This window comes from Pyxicephalus adspersus, chromosome 6, assembly GCF_032062135.1.
Source record: "Pyxicephalus adspersus chromosome 6, UCB_Pads_2.0, whole genome shotgun sequence".
Classification (NCBI taxonomy): Eukaryota; Metazoa; Chordata; class Amphibia; order Anura; family Pyxicephalidae; genus Pyxicephalus; species Pyxicephalus adspersus.
Genome location: NC_092863.1, coordinates 92,643,064 through 92,665,831, shown reverse-complemented (window position 1 = coordinate 92,665,831; position 22,768 = coordinate 92,643,064). Strand labels below are relative to the sequence as shown.

Genomic DNA, 22,768 nt, shown 5'->3' with positions numbered 1-22,768 from the left:
GTGACTGGGTGGGTGTGATGTGGTGTGACAGCTCTGGAGATTACCACTGGATGGAAGCCAGCCGCCACCCTAACATTTCCATTGGGGAAGTGTGTTGCGGTGAGATGTGGTAGTGTTGTAATGCACTACAACACTGAAATGCAGCTGGATGACTGGCTGGACTGCTGAGCTCCTATTGGGTCCCTTGGTAGGCCTTGAGCTCCCTTTACGCCCAATCCCTTCACTTTGAGCTCACTGTTCCCTGTTGCACTGAAAAAAAAAAAAACAACCAAACAGAATTTTTAATTAACATAAAAGAGTTGCCTACCCTACTACTTGTACTTGGTGTCTTGGCTGGGATTTGGACCCATGAACTCAATGATCACAGACAGCAGCAATATCATGTGACATTAAAGTGCAGGGGGTCAGCTTTCAGAAGGTTTATAATATTGGGGGGAGGGGGGTTTAGGTTCATTTTCTGACCTAAAATACAAAATTGTACAACATGTTAAAAAAACTGGGCAGCTCTATGGGGACTCATTGGAAGGTCTGCAGTGGAAGGTGACTTAGGTTGTAATGTACACTTACCTCACATCCTATCTATGTGGCTTGTGTACATTACACCTACCTGCTTTGCAGCCAGGCAATGTATGGGGAAGGCCATGCTCACCTACTGGCTGAACCTCTGCCCAACGTCCCTTCCTTATATGAATTGTGTATTTATATTGTGTGTGTATGTGCTGTATCATATGCTCTATATGCTGTGTCTATCTCCTTGTATGCTGTGTATGTTGTGTAACACCTCAATAGCCAAACCTTCCTAGAGGCAAGGCTTAGGGGGATGGGATTGTGTCACCCTCACATTGTCTCATGTGTCCAGCCGGCTTTTCAGTTTCCAGGATGGAGGCAAGCCACCCAAGAGGCCTCTGATTGGATGGCTATGCCATGGCTTGACCTCACCATCCAAGGGCCTGTCTGTTACCTCCCAAGCAATCCATGCAGTGGAAGGTGAGTTAGGTTGTAATGTACACTTACCTCACACAACCTACCTCCCACCGGTTTGGCTTGTGTACATTACACCCTACCTGCTTTGCAACCAGGCAATGTATGGGGAAGGGCATGCCACCTCATAGCCAAACCTTCCTAGAGGAATGACTATAGCGTGTACCAAAATCTCATCCACCTTCATGCTTAGGGGGGGATTGTGTACACCCCAAGTAGCCTCATTCGTCCAGCCTGGAAGCTTCCAGGATGGAAGGCAAGCCATCCGAGACCTCATTGGATGACTATACCAATTAGCATGACCTCCCCATCCAATTGCATGTCTGAGTTACCTCGCAAGCTCCCATCCAATCTGCTAAGTGATCTGGTATTATACCCCTTCACAGAACTCACTTGCCCAAACACTAATATAATGCAACTTGGTGTACTTATTTATACCACTATAAAACCAACATCATAAACGTAACATATTTTTCATCAGATATATCTTCTTAAGTCACTAAAATGTCACTTATGCTTCATCCTGATCTGTTTTCACCAAGAAAAGAAAAAAAAAAATTATAAAGTAAAGAACTGTGATTCTATTGACCATTACCCATAAGCACTTGCAATATGCAAAATTTTTTTTCAGCAATGAGCAATGAGATTGGTTGAATGAAAAGTCCAGACTGTTTTTCCCAAATCCAATTTTGAAAGTTCATCTATGTATATTTATAGAGGTGGGAGATCAAAAACAGCACTTTTACTAATGTAACGATAAAATAAAAGGTTTATTTATTAATGTTACATCCCCCCAGGGATTAACTGCCATCCACTATTAGACTGCAATGGGAGATGCTCAACTATGGGGTCCTTAGGGGCTGTCCAAGCTGGAAGAGGTGTCTGCGGAATGCCTACAGGTGGCTTGGGGGTCCTCAAGGTACCTGTGAAGAATATGCTACTACCTGTCCCAGATCCCATGGGACACAATGGGCTTGGAAACAAAACCTATTTGTCTCCTGACTTTCCCTAAGAACTGGGGAATGGACAGAGAGGTGACATGCTTTTGTGCTCTTTTTGGCTGCAATGTGTAACCTCAGCCCAGTAGCTGCTCCTTGTAACTGATCACATGGCCACGGGGAGCAGTGTGACTACCAGAGATAGCCAGTAGGCTGGGAAAGTAATGTCACTATGGATCCTGCTACTGGTGAATGTCCCTGCCATGTCCAGATTTGAGGGACCGGGTGAATATCATTGGAATCTGTCTCTTGTTTATATCTGCATGATGCTGGGAGTTACCGTCTTTGTAGGTGTGGAACACAGGAAGAACATGTACTTGTACTTGGTGTCTTGGCTGGGATTTGAACCCGTGAACTCAATGATCACAGACAGCAGAAATATCATGTGACATAAAAGTGCAGGGGGGTCAGCCTTCAGAAAGTTTAAAATATAGGGGGGGTGTTAAGGTCAATTTGACCTAAAATACAAAATTGTACAACACGCTTCACATCGAGAACCGAAATCCATTGCTGCATAGAAGAAATATAGTGCTAGGAAAGGTATTCCCCGATGACAAATTAGCTATTTATTCCATTTATATGCTGTACATCAGGTACAAGTCTGTTAAATCAGCCATAAGAGGAAGATTTAGTTTTATCTTGTTTTCATTTGCATGGTATAATATACAATGAAGCACTGAACTTTTATCAGGCCAGCCCAAAAGTAAAACAATTATGAAACGTCTCTCATAGCAAACCATAAATAAAGGGTAATGCCAGAAGATGCGGGAAGATGGATTTGTAGGCCTGGTCAAAAGCCAAGTTTGTTTTAACAGTCTGGTTATATTTTGTGTCAGGGTTCTATATATACACACAGAGCGGCGAGGAGTTTTCAAACTGGGATGGCGGCTTTGGCAATACGCTGCCTCTCTTTAATGGGACCAGCAGCTTCAAGAGAGTGTGGATCCACAAAGGGCGACATACTGACAACGTTTGTCATTCTGCTTGGCAGACAGAAGTGCTCCACTACATGAAATCTTTCTGTTTAATACAGTACTGTGGATTGGGAGGGAATGCTGCACTGTCTGGAGACTGCCTGGATGTGTTCTTCTCTATAATAATAATTTATATGCAAGGTTATAAAATGCGATCCTTTCCAACCAAAAAAGAGGGGAGAACGAGCAAGCAGCACCCCACTGTGCTCTATCCCTTTTTCATTCATCGTTTATGGATCCACCAGAACAGATCTATGAACTACATCAGACCGCAGCTGTACACACGTTAGATTCTCGTCCAATATTAGCCCTAAAGCGATAATCGGATGAGAATCACCTGGCGTAGTCTTAGAGGCAGAAGCTGCATTACATTTTACATTTTTTTTAATAAGGTGCACCTGTCAGTAACAGACACTGTCCAAGGTTGACAACTTTTACTTTCTTTATCTATAAATAAGCAGTGTTGTCATGTCATCCCAGGACTAGAGCACGTTAAGAAACCCACACATGATAGGGATTTGGGAACAATTCTAAATGATAACCATACAGCAATGGTAAAAAACGGAAGAAGCCCACTATGTTTATGATGGTATCAGCAAATATTTTTGCACTTATTAAACAGCTATAACAAAATTATAGTGTACAGAACAAAAGGGGAGAAAATAAGAAAAGTTAATAGGAAGGATTTACAGGTGAATTAGGAATTACAGAATATTTAAATTTGTACAGTAGGTCTTTGGATCAAAACACCCCTGGCACAGTCAGTTTGGTGACCACATTTTCTCTATGACAGGTAAGCAGTTTAGCCTAATTTTAGGATAAAATTAGGACCTTACTAAATTTACTAAAGTCTGTTAAAGAAATAGAAATACTAAAATATGTGCAGATCTTGGCCCCAGAACAGTAAGATAAGAGTCCTGATTTAGAATCATCATACCGAAGCCATGACTTTCATTTCTTATGTCAGACAGAACTGTAAAGCAGTAGAACTTTACAAACTCCAATTGCTAAATTATATTCATCCCTCACCTGCTGTTTCTAGTTGGTTACAGAACACCAATATAAAGATAGATTGAGAAGAGTATATCTAGTGTAGGTGAAAGCATGGAGGATTTGTTATTCATTCAGATTATACAATTTGATGAAGTGATAGTTTCTTAATTGATCTGATTTGCCCCTTCCTTGGGGTGGGCATAGCAAAAGAACTGACGTGACACTTTTGTAACCCTATCCAAATATACTACTGCAGGGTTCTCCCCTGGCACTTTTAGCTGGGCGCACCACCCGGCACTTTTCAGGACCCACCCGGCTGTTTTTGGGTGGTTACCAAAGAGTTTGGTCACAATACAGGGGCTACCACCCACCTAAAATTTCTTCCCACCTGGCTTAAAAAAATTCTGGGTTGAGCACTGTACTGAATGTAGTTACATTTCATATTTGATGACAGGATATCTATTTTGGGGGGCATAGCAAAGAACTGGCATCAGACTGCGTGTATGCATGCCAGGGAACCACTGCCTCTTGGAAACCCCTACATGTAGCTTCTCCCGGCAGAAGCTCCATAGAGAACGGCAGCAGGTAAATATGTAGATGCAGCTTCTCTACAAAAAAAAAAAAAAGTGCAATGCAAGTAGTGGATTGGCTGGCAAGGTTCAAGCCACAGGGAGCCATGCATGATGGCTCAAATCCGAAGTTGGTCTGAAAGTTCGTGTAAGAGGAGGGTTTTCCACGAAAAAGGGTTGCTTGCTGAAGGTAGAAGGAAAAATGTAATAAATATTTCAACTTTGGAAAGTTTTAAAATGGACATAATTACAATCTATGACCTCACATATCAAATGCAGACATTAGATACTGGTTAAATGGCGTCAATAATGTCGCTAATTTTGGAAATCTCTTGGAAACATCACAGTTGGATATTATACAATTATTTTGGTGATTTTTATCTGCCTTGCTCTTAAAAAAAAAAAAAAAAAAACACTCCAGTGAAATATACAAAAATTCTTCATTTAAATCCCATCGGGAGCAGGGATTACACGAGGAGTGAATGCCGAGTTTCATCCTGGTACCTGATTGCTTTGAAATTCTCACAGGTGTGTGTGTGTGTAGGTGTGTGTTTTGGGATTACCACATTTCTCATTTTCTAAAAATATCACTTTTGCCCCATTTTCCCATTGCTTCCATTAAACCTTTGGATGTCAAGGCCAGTGAGGTGGAGTTTTTGGTATCTTTTAATGCAATGTTGCTACACTAAAGATATTTAATAGAGTTTGCTACTCACTGACCTTTAACAAGATAAATGCAACCAATTCTCTTTATTATGTGTTAAAGATAAAACAATCCCAGCAAGAAAATTTAACAAGCCTATGAAAATGATAAAAACAAATTTATACTCATGTTTCAAATATTTACTCCCTACACAAGACTACACAATGTTATGTTAAAATGCAAAAACAAAAAAAAAACACTTGAACTGGTAGTTTGTGTTTTCTTTCACATAATTTGGCTGAGATTCTGCCTATAGTATACATAGAGCAAGCTTCTGGTGGTCCTGCTATCTTCTCAACACTCACCATTAACAATTCTGTTTAGAATTTCTTAAATACTCAGATTTAGACATACAAGCTGGAATAATATATCATGAAAGGATTAAAAAAAGAATGCTGGTAGGAGCTTTTTCAGCAGGTTATTGCAGAGCTTTGCTTCCTTAGTGATTCTGAAATAGCCTAGGTACACACATATTTTGGTAACTGGTCTTTTATTCCTGGTTAACAGATGAACAAACGAGCAATGTGCACACCTGTTTAGTTCTATGATGAAGGACAAAGGAGTGGAACCCCACTGTGCACTCCTCGGCATGCATAGTGGTTGTTCAATGATCCACCGTTTATGCATTGTGCAGTCGTTGGAAAGGATCATGAGAGATTGAGTGTGATACAAAATTTGATGACTCTGGGAGAGTTGATTCCTTAGCACAGACCCCTTCTTCCTTCTAGCATGTCTTAGCCTCATCTCTTCTGGATATGTTGAGTTACTGGATCTGTGCTGGCCCTCCATTTCTACCTTATTACCACCCCTACCAACCTTCCAACAAACTTTTAAGTGATGTCCAGAGGAGGAAAGAAGGGCAATTACTAAAGAGCATCAAGAGAAAGCAATGAGTCTGCTATGGTTCCTGACACCACAGCCAAGATGGTGGCACTTAAGAGCAGTAAGGGCCTTTGGATGTCTACACAAGACAAGCAAACAATATACAAAATATTTACCAGGACTTTCAGGGCACTCCAGTCCAGTGAAAAAAATAACTAATCTATATTATAATAATTATTCCCTATTGTGCCTGTTTTAAGCCCCTGAATTTTGATATCCGGATCTTTTGGATGGATTGTAATAGGGCTACCCTCTGTATCTCCTGAAGGCTTCCAGTAAGTATTAGGGATTAATAATTTTTTCTCTCCTTCCTAAGGTAGCCTTAGAAAATAAGTTTGAGGCTTAACATTTAAAGGAATCTATTCACGTGTTTCTCGCAAAATGTGGGGTTCCATTGTACAATATTTTAACATGGCAGGTTTCGCTCTATAAAATTTAGAGGAGAGCTATGAGTACAGAACCATGGTGTTTAATGTTGTTTGTATATTATGCAAAGTAAAAAGAATTTATAAGAACATTTTAGTTATTTTTTTCCCCAATGGACTAGTGCTATGTTTCTCAAGCATTTTAACATGAAGGAACCCCTTGAAATCACTTTTAGTTCTTCAGGGAACCCCTTCAGAAATACTATATCCACAACTAACCATAAATTAATGCAGTGGTCAGCAAGAATGGCCCCTACATTGCTGGTCAGGGGGAAAGCTGCCGACCCTACAGATAGCCAAAATGATGATTGGTGTCAGTTAAATTGACCTGAGAGACACAAACCGCTCATTGCTCAAGGAACCCCTAGTAACCTCTGGAGGAACCTTGGAGTGTTAAGTATCCTAAAAGTATAACAATAAATTTTTATATTATTTTGTTCGTATATCGGGATGTGCTACCTCACATCATAGACAGCAATAATTACCAATGTCGTATATAAATAGCATTTTAAAAAAACGCATTTAATGCAGATATTATCGAACTAAGATTTTTGTTAAAATGATTGGCTTAGCAAATGGTTCTTTTTAAAAAAGCCACTCGACATCTTAATAGAGGTTTCTAGATTTAGGTTTCTAAAATCATTACTAACGCCAAGAACAATCATCTCTTTGGAAATGGCATTATTTTATTATAAATCAAAATGCAGCACAAATATAATATGCCTAGAAATGCTGGATACACTACAAGGGAAATCATGCTAGTCTAGTATGTCTACACTAAATTATTGGATTGACTAGAAGCAAGTCTTTAATACTGGAACTTGCACTCCCGGCTATAGTATTCTATAATGCCATAGAAGGATTTAGTATCAAAATTGTTTATCAAACACAGAACATTTTTTAGCACCCACTTAATAAATAATGTTACCTCTGGGTTTAATTGACATGTAAAAAAAAAAGGGGCCGGTTGTAAACATGACGAGTCATAATGTTCTTTTAACAAGCGCATAAGTTTACAGAAATGAACAACAATTAACACCTCAGCTACTATAGGCAGATTCATGGTCTGGCAGAAGGCTTTTACAAGTAAAACCAGCACATGTTGTGAATGGCATTTTATAGGCACTCTGTGTATGCAGGCAGTAGAAAGACACGAGAGATCTGTTGGTCATCTGATATAAATGAATGGAAAATCTGCTGACGTAAGTCAGAATGCTTAACACTTAAAACTTCATAAAATAATAGGGTGGTCTTCCATGTGCCAAAAAAAAGCAATATGTCAGAACTGTATATACTAATGTGAGCACAGGGAGAAGAGGAAAAGCAGCTTCTAGGAAAGGAGTTGCCCCTCACATCTGCAATGTGCATCCAGTAGACATCACCGTCCTAGAAACCATTGGCTCTATGACACTCATCCCTCATTCCCCATGCTCACCTTATCTTCCACTAGGCATGTTTTTAGCACTCTGTCTGGCCTTTGCAGCGCTAAGTGTCAAGATGGATTCTCAGCCAGGACGCTATCTGCATAGAGTTTGGAGGTTCCCCCCATGTTTGCATGGGTTTCCTCCGGTACCCTGGTTTCCTCCTGCATTCCAAGAACATGCAGTTAGGTTAATTGGCTTCTTCCGAAAATTGACCTTAGGCTGTATTAGTGACATATGACTATGGTAGGGACATTAGATTGTGGGACAGCTAATGACATGATTGTGGACTGCGCTGCGTAATATGTTGGCGCTATATAAATACTGTGTAATAATATTAATAATAATAAGGTGTCCCAAAATCATGTCAGTATTTTAAGGCAGACATATTTCTTTAAAAGCGGTTTTCCCTCACCTGGTTTAAAAGCTTAGTTTGGTCTTTTATCCCCCCCTCCCCTCTTTGCTTTCCCCAGGTTTTTCCCAGATCCCCCCTATAGTTGTCCCCCTTCCATATTGATATTGGTTTATATATGAAAAGAGACACCTGTGTTATGCTGTTTTTTTTTTTTTTTTTTTTTTGCAAATGTGGGGGTTCCGCCTCTGTTTTTTTTTTTTCCTGCCCTTTTGTATGTGCCCCTTGTTCGGTATGTATGTTTTGTTATATACGATTTTGTAATGATGAAAACTAATAAAAACAATTGAAAGAAAAAAAGCCATTTTCCTTTTTTTAATCTTTTTTTTCCCCAAGGCAGTCTAATTCCACTACATCCTGGCTACTTGCATTTTCTCCAGCATCTGCGCCATGGCTTTCTGAACCATCTGTATTATATATTCCAGTAGTGACAATAGTGGACCATGCCTGAACTTAGTGACACAGCCACTTGTAAATATGCATTTTTATTACTATACCAAGAGGTGACCAATTAATTATAAGTATGACAGAACTTGCAACAGCTTCTCATGCACACTTCGAAAAGCAATTTAAGGAGAGGAGTTGGTACAACTAAGCAGGGCTGGGGGTAAGGCTGGAGTTCAGCTTCAAGTTAACATAATTTTAGTGATTTGGTTTGAACTCTACCTCAATCTCTACTAAAACATACTTGCAAAATTCCCAATATACAAACAGATGCAGCAAATATAAATCTCTACTTAAAACATACCTGCAATATTCCCAATATACAAACAGATGCAGCAAATATAAACGCAGGTGTAGAATATACCAAAGAGAATTACCAACATATTCAGTAAAACAAGGATTGCTCATTGTGCTTCATATAGGCCTACATGGGCAGTCCAATATCATAGCTTTTGCTATAACTTGTCTCACTCAAGGGAAAAAGTTTACATTTTACAGATGAGATATCTTTTACAAAATGTAACCCAGTCCCTGACATAGGTTTGTGATCTTTAGTTTAACACAACAGGTCCACTTCGAATTCATTTTAAAGCCACCAACAAAATTAAAAATGCATACATATGAAAAAGTATAATATTCTGCTACATACACTCATATTTCTGTCCCAGATCTGTATGGTGCCATCCTGGCATCCTGCAGCGATCAGCTTGCCATCTCTATTGTAGGTTGCACATGTTGGGATCACACGTTTTCCCTGTGCAGATCTTGGTTTGAAGATACTTTTATGCTTCTTGTCATTGGATACATCCCATGTCCGGACAGTGCTGTGATACAAAAAGAAAACAATGTATTAGCATTTATAATGATATATATATATATATATATATATATATATATATATATATATTATAATATATAATAAAGCAGTCATGCAGGTCACCATTGTTTTTTAGAGGGAGACTATTATTATTATTCCACAGTATTTATATAGTGCCAACATATTATGCAGCTCTGTACAAAGTCCATAGTCATATCACTAACTGTCCCTCAAAGGGGCTCACAATCTAAAATCACTACCATAGTCATATGACATTACGGCAAAGGTCAATTTTGGGAAGAAGACAATTACCTAAATGCATGTTCTTGGAATCTGGGAGGAAACCAGGGTACCGAGAGGAAACCCTGGTAGAACCTACAAACTCCATGCAGATAGTGTCCTGGCCGAGATTCAAACCTGGGACCCAGCACTGCAAAGGCCAGAGTGCTAACCACTAAGCCATTCTGACACACACACACAAACAATATATATTGGCTTCAATATTACAGAACTGGTCCAGATGAATGAGACCATTACTAGCCATATCATGACCTGAATGAATGAGAACCTTCACAGACAAGTACAGAAAACACCTGGTCTTATCAGAACTACAAGCGTCCTTGCAAAAAACACAAACAACCCAGTCCTTTTTTTTCTAACAGCCCCTATGTCATTAAAATGTACAAGGGGAGAGATGTTTACAGTCCAGAGTGAAGGGCAACAGAATCACCTGGGACAAGACTTAAAAAATAATAAAGGTGTCACATTTTGGGCAATTAGGGCCATTTCAGGTTTGCAGTTGACCCCTGCCTTATACTGCAGGGTTAGCACTCCCAGCCACTCTTCCTATTTAACCTAAAGGAAGTAGCTGTGAACTAATCTCTGTACAGGGCTGCAGTTGCAGTAGATTGGCATTAACAGCATGGTTCATGAAAGCAATAAGTTGCTCCTGGACGCAGGATTGCTTTTCTTTTGGAAGGAGAGAGCTGCACTGCAATCCTAAGGCAACACAAGTGAATTTGCTAACCTGCAGTGTAGTTTGCAGCTCCTGAGTGCATTGCAAAAGTTTGCCAATGCCAGGGAGTGGCTAACTGCATGATTTTTCCCCCATGAATGTGAAAGGGACCTAAATGCTCCTTTAATGTGTTTCATGCAGATGAATGACATCATAAAAAGCTTAGCTTGATGAACGTAACTATTACACAGTTTTACAGCACCTATGTGTCATATCTGCGGAGGCCATTAAGCCCCTTCTACTGTTGTAAAGAACCGGGTCAGAACAAGCCCCCAACAGACTGATAGTGTCAGCATTATCTCTCTTCCTCCTTACAGTGAAATAAACCTGCAAGTTCCAGATAATTGGACTTACAGGTCTACAGAAGAGTTTAGAAGTTCACACAAAACCAGAACTTGTTACAGGTCAGCGGTTTGCTTGTATCTTGTTTGATTGTTTCTCCATCCTGGAGGGGGTGTAAATTTTTCCAAACTTAATTAGAACCCAACAAGTGCTCTTCAAGATGCATTAAGTTTTAAGTTGTACAAAATATACAGAAGATCTTTTATACAAACTGCTTTGTGCTTGAATTTTAGCAGCACTTCTGGTGTAAATTCCCCAAAAGTCATCTCTCTAGAATAGAAGAAGCACGTCACTGACAGAAGTATGAACCAGATCAGTAAAGTAACATTGCTGCTCATTTGTCTTCCAGCTATGTCCCCTTCTGTCCTAGGAGCACGCCACCATAATGGGGCCATTCTCACGTAAGCTAAAAGTACAGCCGGTTTGTGAACATGTAGCCCTCGTACCCTGCATTGTATCACACCCTGTGATCACATTTATTCCTCCCACACAGCATCCATCATGGCTTCTGGAACAGATTCCATGTTGGGTTCATGCAGAGAATTGTGTGCACAGAGTCATCAATCTCTCAGAGTGGTAATTATCACTAATAGTGTTTTCTTTGCAGTACCATTAAAACTATTACTCTAATTAACCACTAAGACATTTTCTTGTTCAATGGACAGTCTAGGAAATGTTGGAGTAAATTTCATCTGAAAGGCCAGCGGAAAACCCACACGTTACTGTGGCGGCCTGTCACGTCTGGTTCTCACATGAACAGGGGTTATAAATGCAATAAAGAAAAACAGTAGACTTGATGTGTTTTTATATTATTATGAATATGTAGAGCTAACATTCCCATAATGTCACTAAACTATATTTAGGCTATTGCATTGCAATACATGAATTTCTGAATAAGATTTTGTGCAAATAGCATATTGTATGTTGGCATCTCGTGGCTTTTATGGTTTGCTTGGTCAGTGTAGGAGTTATTAGATTGTCCAGAGATACTTTACTAAATTATGTTTTGTTACATCTGTGCAAATATATAGCAGTTCATAACTTTTGCTACCTGTGTACTAGGAGGGATAATGGAGATGAGGTCTGCGTTCTTTGTAATCCATCAGAAATTAAGTAGACCAGGAAAGGGAAAAGTTTGAGCATGCTAAATTTCTACCACTGCAATTGTTTTTTTTAGTGCTGCACATGCATTTAATTTATGTAATTGAAATGTTTTTATTATTAAAAAACATCTTTATACATAAAGTCTCTCTACTGGCAAATGAGATCACTCATTAATAAAATCGGGGGATTTTTGAGAAAGGAACTACTGTGCTAGAGACTTGTCCATGTAATTTAAACATGTTGAGGCTGACTACCTGGCATGACACAATACCGTAACAAACATACACAATAATCAAAGCTAAAGGTGGTACAAGAAAAAATTAAAGCATGTGTGACTTTTTTTTGGGCAGTGTGGCCAAGTAAATTGAAGTACTGTGTTACAATAGCAATTTTTATAGCAAATATGGAAATCATTTAGCTGAAGAGTTAGTTAGTAACAGACTACTCTATTGGCATGCAAATTACCTGGTTTAGTCTTTTACACAAGAAGTTGGTAGAAGAACATTAGACAAGACACAATGAGCCGGATTTATTAAGATTTTTTGAGACTGGAGAAGATAGACTATCACAGAAGAACCTGGGCAAATCAGCAAACCTTGAGTGGATTTCTTAAAATCATTTGCTATTATTTAGCAAATGTTTTGAATCCTGAAGAAAAAGAGAAATGGGCAAAGGGTTTAAACCATTTACCTACTCTCCTTCTCGGATTATAAGGCACACCAGCAGGAGATTGCTCCTAGCAGATGCATAAAAATTCCACACCGTGAACTATTTTTTAAGATTCATGTAGATAATGAACCACTCTAATGCTCCTATAGGTGCAATATCCAAAGAACACACTTCTGTAGTTTCTCTTGAAACACACAAATTTTACCTGTCTCAAGCTCCCCTGAGGAAGCCAATAAAGCGAAACGAGTCGGAATAAGAGAGATTTACCATCATTACCTCCATTGTTTCAAGTAACTGATTCTCATTAAGAACTGAATAGGATGATGTTACTACAAAAATAGGAATGTTTGTATAGTGTAAACCCCCATGTAACCTTGTGTTTGGTAAGCAAGTTGGGGCAACTAAGAATACCCAATCGTTTGTAATTTTTTGAAAAAGAATTGGAAAAAAGACTTATTGATTGTGGTTGCAAAATAGGATAAATAACCCCAAAAAAAACAAATAACCATTTTTTTCTATTTTTCTTTAAGATATGTTATAGGTTGGCTATGTTAACTAATGACTGACTATAAGGGAACATAACCATACTCAATTAGTTTTATTATTGTTTTCAATCCTGAACCAGATCCATTTCAGGTTTGCTGGATCACTCAGGCTCTTCTATGATAATCTATATTCTCCAGACTTGGATAGCTTTGATAAATTCAGCCCAATGATGGGGTGGACAATGAAGAAGGCAAAGAGAATAAGAAGCAGATGATAAGCAGCAATGCATAACCAAGCAACTTCATCTTGACAAAGGCAGATGTATGCAGGAGCCATTAGACCTGGGAACCAAAGCCAAGTAACAACAATTATTATTATTATTATTATTATTAATATTATTATTATACAGGATTTATATAGCCCCAACATATTACGCAACGCTGTACATTAAATAGGGGTTGCAAATGACAGACAGATACAGATAGTGACACAGGAGGAGAGGACCCTGCCCCAAGAGCCTACAATCTAGGAGGTGGGGGAAGTAACACATAATAGGAGGGGAGATATGGATTGGTGGGTAATGGTGACGGTTTCAAATGACAGAAGATAATTATTAGCGTTCATTTAGAAGATAATTGTTAGCGTAAATTGTTTTTATATGAATAAAGTTAATTGTTTAGGGTTGATTGCCTTTGCTGTAGCACGCAGACCATAGAATACCAGGTATGGATTAAAAAAAGGTAGCCTGCTGGCTTCCTAACAATGGCCACCAACTTCCATTGGAGATGATAACGTGAGAAAGATTTTGCTAAAAACTGGAACAAGAAGGAAGCAGAAGCTAAAACTGTAGTATAACACTAACAAACACAGTGCACATCTGCACAACACATTGAACATGTTTTATGATTATCAGGAGACAGATTCACAGTCACTTAAAACACACTACAATGAATGAAACATTTCTCCAGAATGGCCCTAAGGAGAACTAACTAATGAAGCTGGGAGAAGTCCAGCAACTAGCAAATCGAATCTGCTCCAAATCCTCTACAGGAGGTGGTGGGGCCCGAGTAAAATAACATGGCACCCTACAGCGTAGCCATGCTCAGGAAATATGGCTGGATCCAATCTCCTCTATCAAACCTACACTGAAGACGTTTAATGAGCCCACCCATTCATTGAGATTTAAAATGGAATATGCAATGTTTCTTCTATAGATTATGTACCAGAATATAAAACTGTTAAAACGTAAATATTCTTTTATTAGTCATTTTAATGTAAACTAATAAATATAATTATTGTATACTTACAAAATAAAATAAATATTTTGTATTGATCTACCATACTTACCAAGCCATCCCTAAAGCACACATTTTACTATGATCACTGGTCCCATAGTCTTCTTTGGAGTCTGCAGTGAATGATCTTCAAATATACAGAGTATGGTGATGGTGCCAAGACAGACAGACAGTTTTCTGTAGTATTGGACTGTAGACCCAATCTGAGGTGGTAACAAACCCCCCAGGAGGTGTGACCATGACAGTCACAGCCTACAGGAAGTGCGTTAAATGATGTTTGCCATCATCCAAACAGGAACAGCATTGACAGCAGATGCTTAAGACAAGGTCAAATCAAATGGGCAATATGTTAAAAAAAAACTTAAGGATTAAAATTACACAAAGTAAATGATTCAGAGGAGTATTTTTCCTCCTCCCCTACCCACATGCTTTCTGGTATTTTGTAACACAACAAATATTCTAAAGGAGAAAGGAAACAATGTCTACAGCGAATCTATGTTATAGGTTTTAAACTGTATTTGTAAAATTAAACATTTAAGAATATAAAAGTATTTTAAACATAAACGTACCCAAAACCAATGAAGTTCATTTATTTAAATCAGAACTAAAGCTCCACTTTTAAAAATCTGGGATCAGGCTGGGCTTTACTGCAGAAAGAGATAGGCGATATCCCCTCTGCAATAAGCATCCTTACCGCCTGATCGCCAATTCCTGGCACATTCCGGCTTCTAGGACTGAATGAACTTCCACACATGTGCACAGGAGTTACGTCATATTGGTACCGCCAATCAAGATGGGCACAGATCAAAGAAAGAAGATGGAACGAGCACAGGCGAGTATAAAAAGTTCTGCTTCAAGTAATACGTCAATAGGGAAGATGTCATGTCATACAAATAAAAATAACTTACAAGCCTCTAAGCTTACAAGCAGTAATTTAATATAGGTAGGTATTAAGGTATTAATACCCACCTATAATAAATTAATAAGGTAATAATATAGGTGGGTTTTAGGAAAACAGTAAAAATTGTTGGGAAAAACTAACAGTGCCATGTGGAACAGTTTGGCATTAGAACTTTTGTATGACTTGTCTAACAAAAAAGTCCTTTACCTACTTTACTACCAGTACCAGTTTTCTGAAAATAAGTTATGTCCAACATTTATCAGATGCCATTACAGAATGAACCATAATACTTGGATAGTGTAACTCTAATATTGCCTCATAAATAAAGATGACATGGACAGCAGGCAAAACTTCCACAGGTTGACACTGGTAGCCATGGATCAGAGAGACAGAGCCTGGGACACAGCACCATTGGAAATTTGCCATAATTCGCACATATGACAAGCATAATTGCACATTATTACAAGTTTTGCCCCTATACAACCTATTCAGTTCTGCTTTAAGCCATGTGAGTATGTTTATCTAACCACTGCAACGGTGTTCAGCTAGAATTGTGTTAATAGAAGGTAAATTGGTCTAACTGCATAGTGATGATTGAACAGTACTATATACGAGAAGACAAAACATGTCTGGTTTATTACAATCCTGTACAGGTATTATCACTTTATGAGACAGCAATAATGTAGGGGTCAGGGATGGAAACCACACCTTCAGATCTCTTCACATTTTAAATGTTGAGGATTTTGATGCAGACATTTCTACAGAGTAAAGATAGGAGGCAAGTACTACCAGAGAGGTGAGTATAATACCTTTTTATTGGTGGATGGCAATGTCATTTAATATTAGGGAAGCATTTATGTGTAGATAGTGACTTAGGGTTCCAATTGAAAACCACAAAATCCATTGAAATATGTAAAGATGGTCTTCATGGTTGGGAGGTTCAGTCTGTACTTGATTAGAACTTGTTAATCAATATGATGGGGGAATTAATGATCAATTGCAAGAAAAAGGAAAGAAGGTCTAATCAAAGTTTGGGACTCTTGGAAAAGAAGTAATAATGTCGTTAGAAAATAAAAAAAATTATTTTCATGAGCAATATTACAAAAATCAATTATAAACTACAAAGAGCCAAGCTAATCTGATCAATTCATTTAAGTCATTTAAAGAAGTTGTTTATGAAGATTGCATATCAAAACAAGTGTGCTGCCAGAAGAAAATAATAAAATTAATGATAAAGTTGTAAAGTCTGTTTCTCTTTTCCCGTAGTCAAGAACTCAAACTCACTCTCCACTGCATGGGTTGAATTATCTCATTAGAGATACAACTTCCATGTACTTTACTGCAATGACACCCAGGGGATAGGCTGTGTGATTGTTATCAAAAGAAGAGACCAGCAACAGATCAATATATTTTCCATCCCCCTTACAGATGGTTTTCAGATCATAAAGACTTTGTGAAGCATAACACACAATGGATAGTTTAAAAGACAAATAAAAAAATCCATCTACAGACTAAACTTTTTATTTCAAAAAGTAAGGAATGGTTAGGACTTTTTTTTTTTTTTATTGCGTCTGAATACATTGTGAAAATCACTTTTTTTTTTGAAGGGGGGGGGGGGTCACAAATACGGGAAGGTAGGGACTACATTAAAAAAAAAAAAAAAAAAAAAAAAAATCACAGAATTTATCTATGTTCATATTTTTACAGATGCCTTCACTTTCCATATTAAAATGATGACATATAGCAGAGATGTCCAACTTCAGTTGTGGAAGGCCAGGATCTACACACATTTTCAATTTTTCTCTGTAGAACTGTAAAAGCTCTGAAGAAGACATCTTAACCATGTTCAAAACTTACATCTATAACAACCTAAAGTGCAAATAAAGTCCGAGAACAGGATCAGGCAGGTGGTTTTAGGAGAAAGAGACATGTGATATCCGTTCTGCAATAATCCTTCTCACCTGTCTGAGCTGCGCAATCCTCATGTCCCTGGCGTGTGCTGGGAATGAATAAATCTTTGCACACAGGAGTTACAACATCCCAACCAATCAAGATGGCCAAAGATTGTTGTATAGAAGGAGAAAAAGAGAAGATGGCAATGAAATGGGGACTGGCAAGTATCCATGGGTTTAGTTCCACTATAACGCCAAATAAATCAGCACTATTGGAAGGCTAACACCGTACAAAAGGTTACTACTGATTTCACAGACAATACTAAATTTATCAAAGCATGGTTTACAAAGAGTCCAAAAATTGCTATTTATATGAAGATCCTGGCTCTCATGTGGCCATCGAGGTCTGGAATTGGACAACCTGACAATACCTAACCTTTTTCCCTTCATTCACACGTTAAGGGATTCCAGTTCCATATTCCTGTTTGTGGGTACAGGTCCTCTTTTGCTTATCATAGCCTCGGCTCTTGTGATTCCATAGGAATTGAAGATACTCTGCTTCATGTGAGCTGTGCGTTCAGACAGAGGTTTACAAAGCATGACAGACATAAAGTCAATGAAGGTGCTGGGCCCTGGAGTGTATTTTAGTGAAACGTAGATGCAGGGCCCAGGCCTGGCATAGCCTCTGTAGGTGCTGGATCCTGGAATATATTTTTTTAGTCATTTTACAGTCATTTAAGTTTGCCATGTAGCCAGCAGCAAAGATGGCACTTTCTGAGGATGAAGCAATGACAGGTCCTGGACCTCTTATCAACGTAGGGTGGGTAGGTGTGTGCCATAACTGGCAAATATGTTGTGCATACTTGCTAAATATGGTGGAACCTAACCACCCATTAATGTGTTGAGTTCTACTTTAAACTTATATAGCAACGACATATTACGCAGCACTGTACAAAGTCCATAGTCATGTCACTACCTGTTCCTCAAAAGGCTCACAATCTAATGCCCCTACCATAGTCATATGTCTTTAATACCATCTAAAGTCAATTTTGGGAGGAAGTCACCTAACCTGACTGTCCACTTAACTATCTGTCCACCCCTGACCTGTCTCCCTCAGTCCTGGATAAGGTCTCATGCTGCCTGTCAGCCATCTCATCATGGATGTCTGACCAATTCCTGAAACTCAACCTGGATAAAACAGAACTCATCATCATCCCCCCCTCAAACTCCAAACATCCCCCTGATATATATTTAACTGTTAACAACACTGTTATTCGGCCCTCCCCTCAGGCACGTTGCCTTGGTGTCACCCTGACTCGGCCCTCTCATTTACCCCCCATATTCAGATCATTTCCAGGTCCTGTCACTTTCACCTACGCAACATCTCCAAAATCCGCCCCTACCTGTCCCCTGAGACCACCAAACTTGCTAAATATGGTGGAACCTAACCACCCATTAATGTGTTGAGTTCTACTTTAAACAGGTCCCAGATCTAGTTACTATGGGAATTTCAAACCTCATGCAATATAAGAAAAACAGCCATACCACCTGCAACATCTCCTTTTCCTGCAATAGTAAAATCCGGCATAGCCAACATGGAGGTGACAATGCTGCTTTGAATTCAAGAAGTTGCCTCCCCATCACAGAAAGTGGTTAGTAGACTTTAGTTGCAGGAACCACAAATACTTATGAAACTTTAGGGAAAATAAATGCAGTGTAGTTAAAAGTTATAATAATATTGTTGTTTTTTAATGGGATGCCATATTTATAATAGAAACTCTTGCACATCCTGCATTTATTTTTATATTGTTTTGCTCCACACTGTGTATTATTCCTAATAAATCAGATCACGCACAGAGTGGAAATTAATCTGTTATTCTTCAGAAAGCCATCAAGCCAAAGTTACTGTGGTGGGTTTATGTTATTCTTCCATTAAACCATTAAAAAAGCCTGCTCTTGGAACCCTTAAAGACTTGGACATGTTCTTTCTAAACTGACGCAAGTAGCCTGCTTGACTTTTCCCGACAAATCCAATTTTGCATCTTGACGAAATGATGAACTGGTGCGCAGCACACAACAGGCGATGAAAGCCATTTATCTTTCATGCAGCAAAGCCGGGAGAATTTTAGAGAATTTACACTCCATCAAGGCCTCGTTAGGCAGTCTCAGATCATCATGCTGACAAACATCTGAATGTTCTCAGTACAGCAAGCAGCGAGCTGAAGCCTGGGAAACATTGGAAGGGTCAATCTGTGGACAAATTAGAGATTACTCTGGTTCCTGAAGATCTGTTGGACTGTTTTAAGGCTACTTGTGCTGTGACGCACTTTTATTAAATTGTTCATTTTTCAAGTCATTTTTCAACTGAAAATTAGGAGTTTAGAAGTGCACTTGTCCTATAACTTGGCACAAACGTATTTATTTTAGTTAGAGGCTCAATAACAACACTTAGCATGTGTTGTGCATGTGCATTATATTTTTTTTTCTTTTTGTAGTGGTGGGGTACCCAGAACTTTGACTTCAAACTGCAATTCATACAGGTAATTCATTGCAAGTGAATTAGCAGGTTATCTTACTGACCTGTTGTCATGCGTCATCATAGGTTGTATATTGCAAATAGGTAAGCCTACAGAGAGGCAAACACATGAAACCAGCACTGTTCTCCGTAATAGCTGCAATGCTGGTGTCAACGGACTCCATACCAATCCACTAACCAATAACAGAATTTAAATGGAACTTAACGTTAAAAAGTAAAAATTGTGACCATGGAGGTCATTTATTAATGAAAAGACAGATATTGCCTCTTCTCCAATGACCTACTACTGACTTCCTCACTCACATGCATGGCTCCAAGACATTTCTAGAACTGTCCCAACTCTGTGGAATGGTCCCCCTCGTCCTATTCAGCTTGCTCCTACTTTCTGTTCCTTTAAAAGGGCACCTAAAACCTATCTTTTCAAACTTGTCTACCCATCTTCTTCTGTCACTTAAAAACCCTCACTATTAATCTACTGCTCCATATCTCCCTCCTATTGTATGATATTTGCCCAGCCACCCAGATTGTAAGCTCTTCTGGGCAGGGTCCTCTCCTCCTCCTGTGTCACGGTCTGTATCTGTCGGCCATTTGCAACCCCTATTTAATGTACAGCGTTGCGTAATATGTTGGCGCTATATAAATCCTGTTTAATAATATTATATTAAAATAGACTTATCAGTCCTGAATCTCCTATGAACATGGTGTTTTTCCTGTCCTATTTCGGTTCTGAATCTTAAACCACTTTGGTCAGATCACTTCGAAAAGACAGCAAACAGGCAGGTAAACATGTTTTAATGCATAGACATGCAGGGACATTGGCTGTTCCTTCTGCTTTACAAATCTTGCCTTCTATCAATATTTTTTTTGTGAAATAATAGTTCCACTTTAAAATTGGAATAAACCATTTGCAGTTTTCACTAAAGCATATTCTCGCAGTCTAAGACTTTATATAAGCATCAGCAATATGAATTGGAGACAGCAGCCTATACCTGCACTAGAAGCAATTGGCCCAGCAATTATCTGTCAAAACTGACAGCTAAGTTGATGTGTAAATAGAAAAGCCTTAGAAGCTGCTCCTGTCAATACAGGGATGTCTGACTTGGTGTTTACTAAACACTGCTAAGAGACCATACAAATATACCAGGGATACATTGTTATTTTTGTTTCATTAATCTGCAAATGCCTTTGTTCTGTAGAAGTATTAAATAGTAGTGATGTCAGTTAAAGTAACCTGACAACCTTATTAACTTCTTAGAAACTACTTATTCCTCTTTATGCCCTTACCTACGATGTTTTTTTTTTATTATTTCTATTTTGTAATTAATATTATTCAAACTTTTTGGTTTTGTTTTATTCAATATTTGCAAAAAAAGCAAAACGAAACCCTTTTTTTAAAAAACTGCAACCGGGCAGGTACGTTATTCCAGAAGGACCAGGCATTGTTCCTTCTGCAATAAAATATACCTACCTGCCTGAATGCCATTTTTTTACAACACTCACCTGTCCCTGTGCAATCATAGACACCTCCTCCCTCCTTCTTTTCCTGGTTTTGATTTCCGGCCATCTGGATTGGCTGGGATTATGCAACTTCATAGGAGTTCATTCAGTCCCGGGAAGCTGGGATGCACTGGGTATTCTGGGCTTTCTACACCTGCACATGTGCAGCTCAGCCATTTTGACAGAAGAAGACAGCAGTCAGGCAGATTAATTATGTTTGTTTTACATCACCTGTCTCTTTCTGCAATAAAGAGCCTGCCTGGTTTCAAATTTTTAGTTTTACTCAGTTATTTTTTTACTTAGCTATACTCTAACTAGTATCTGTCCTACAAACTTGGTTTATGATTTTTTTTAATCCAGCATTTTTCAGTATCCATTGCCAAATATTATTATTATTACAAGGTATTTATATAGAGCCGACATATTACGCAGCGCTGTACAAAGTCCATAGTCATGTCACTAGCTGTCCCTCTAAGGGGCTCACAATCTCACAATCTAATGTCCCTACCTCAGTCATATGTCTTTAATACCATCTAAAGTCAATTTTAAGAGGAAGACACTTAAGGTAACTGCATGTCTTTGGAATACAGGACGAAACAGGTGTACCCAGAGGAAACCTAAGCAAATACGGGGAGAACATATAAACTACCTGAAGATGGCGTCCTGGCTGATATTCAAAATTGGGACCTAGTGCTGCAAAGGCCAGAGTGCTAACCACTGAGGCACCATGGTTGCAAATGTTTATTTCTACTCTTTAGTTGTCCAATTAGGATCAAATTCTACAAACCTGATTTATGATTTTTTTAAAACCCAACAATTTTCAGTAACCTATGCCAAATACTTTGTGAGACACAAAATTCTGTATTACCATATCTACCTATATTTTTTCCTTTTTAGTTCATGTTTTGATAAACTAAAAGGTTGCCACTTTGTAATTCGGCAATGTGCTGATCACCCTATTTAACCACCGACATGTTCTACAACTGTAATGTGTCATTGTGATTTACCTCCCAATTTACAAGGTGCCTAAAAGTAAACACAGCATTTCAAATTGAAAGGGACAATAAGGATATTATCACCAAGATCCAAAGCGGAGATTAATGAATGAGACATCTTATCAAGATCAAAGGCTATTGGTAATTGGGAGCATTAGGCTGGGAAGCAATGTAAGCAGAAGAATTAGGACAATTAGGAGAAGGTATCAAAGTGGTCTTGGTTGGGGAAGTAAAGGCAGGACAAGAAATCATGTCCCTTGAGAAAACTATTCAAACTTTTAAGCAAAGATCTGAGAATGTGATAAGAGGGGTTGTAAAAAAAAAAAAAAGCTCCAAGTTTGGATAAAGATCCAACCTGATAAGAATCTTTCTACCATAGTAACATAAACCAGGGCCCTACATTAGAATGTTCCGCCT

At 38.7% G+C, this 22,768-nt stretch overlaps 1 protein-coding gene across 1 annotated transcript in view; it reads right to left on the bottom strand.

Annotated features, from left to right (window-relative positions):
* The window catches only part of WDR70 (WD repeat domain 70), a 181,728-nt gene that overhangs the window by 78,277 nt on the left and 80,683 nt on the right, over nt 1–22,768 (bottom strand). Inside the window, exon 10 of the mRNA XM_072416611.1 lies at nt 9,452–9,626. Within this exon, the coding sequence (XP_072272712.1) occupies nt 9,452–9,626 (175 nt within the window). The remainder of the gene's footprint in view (nt 1–9,451; nt 9,627–22,768) is intronic.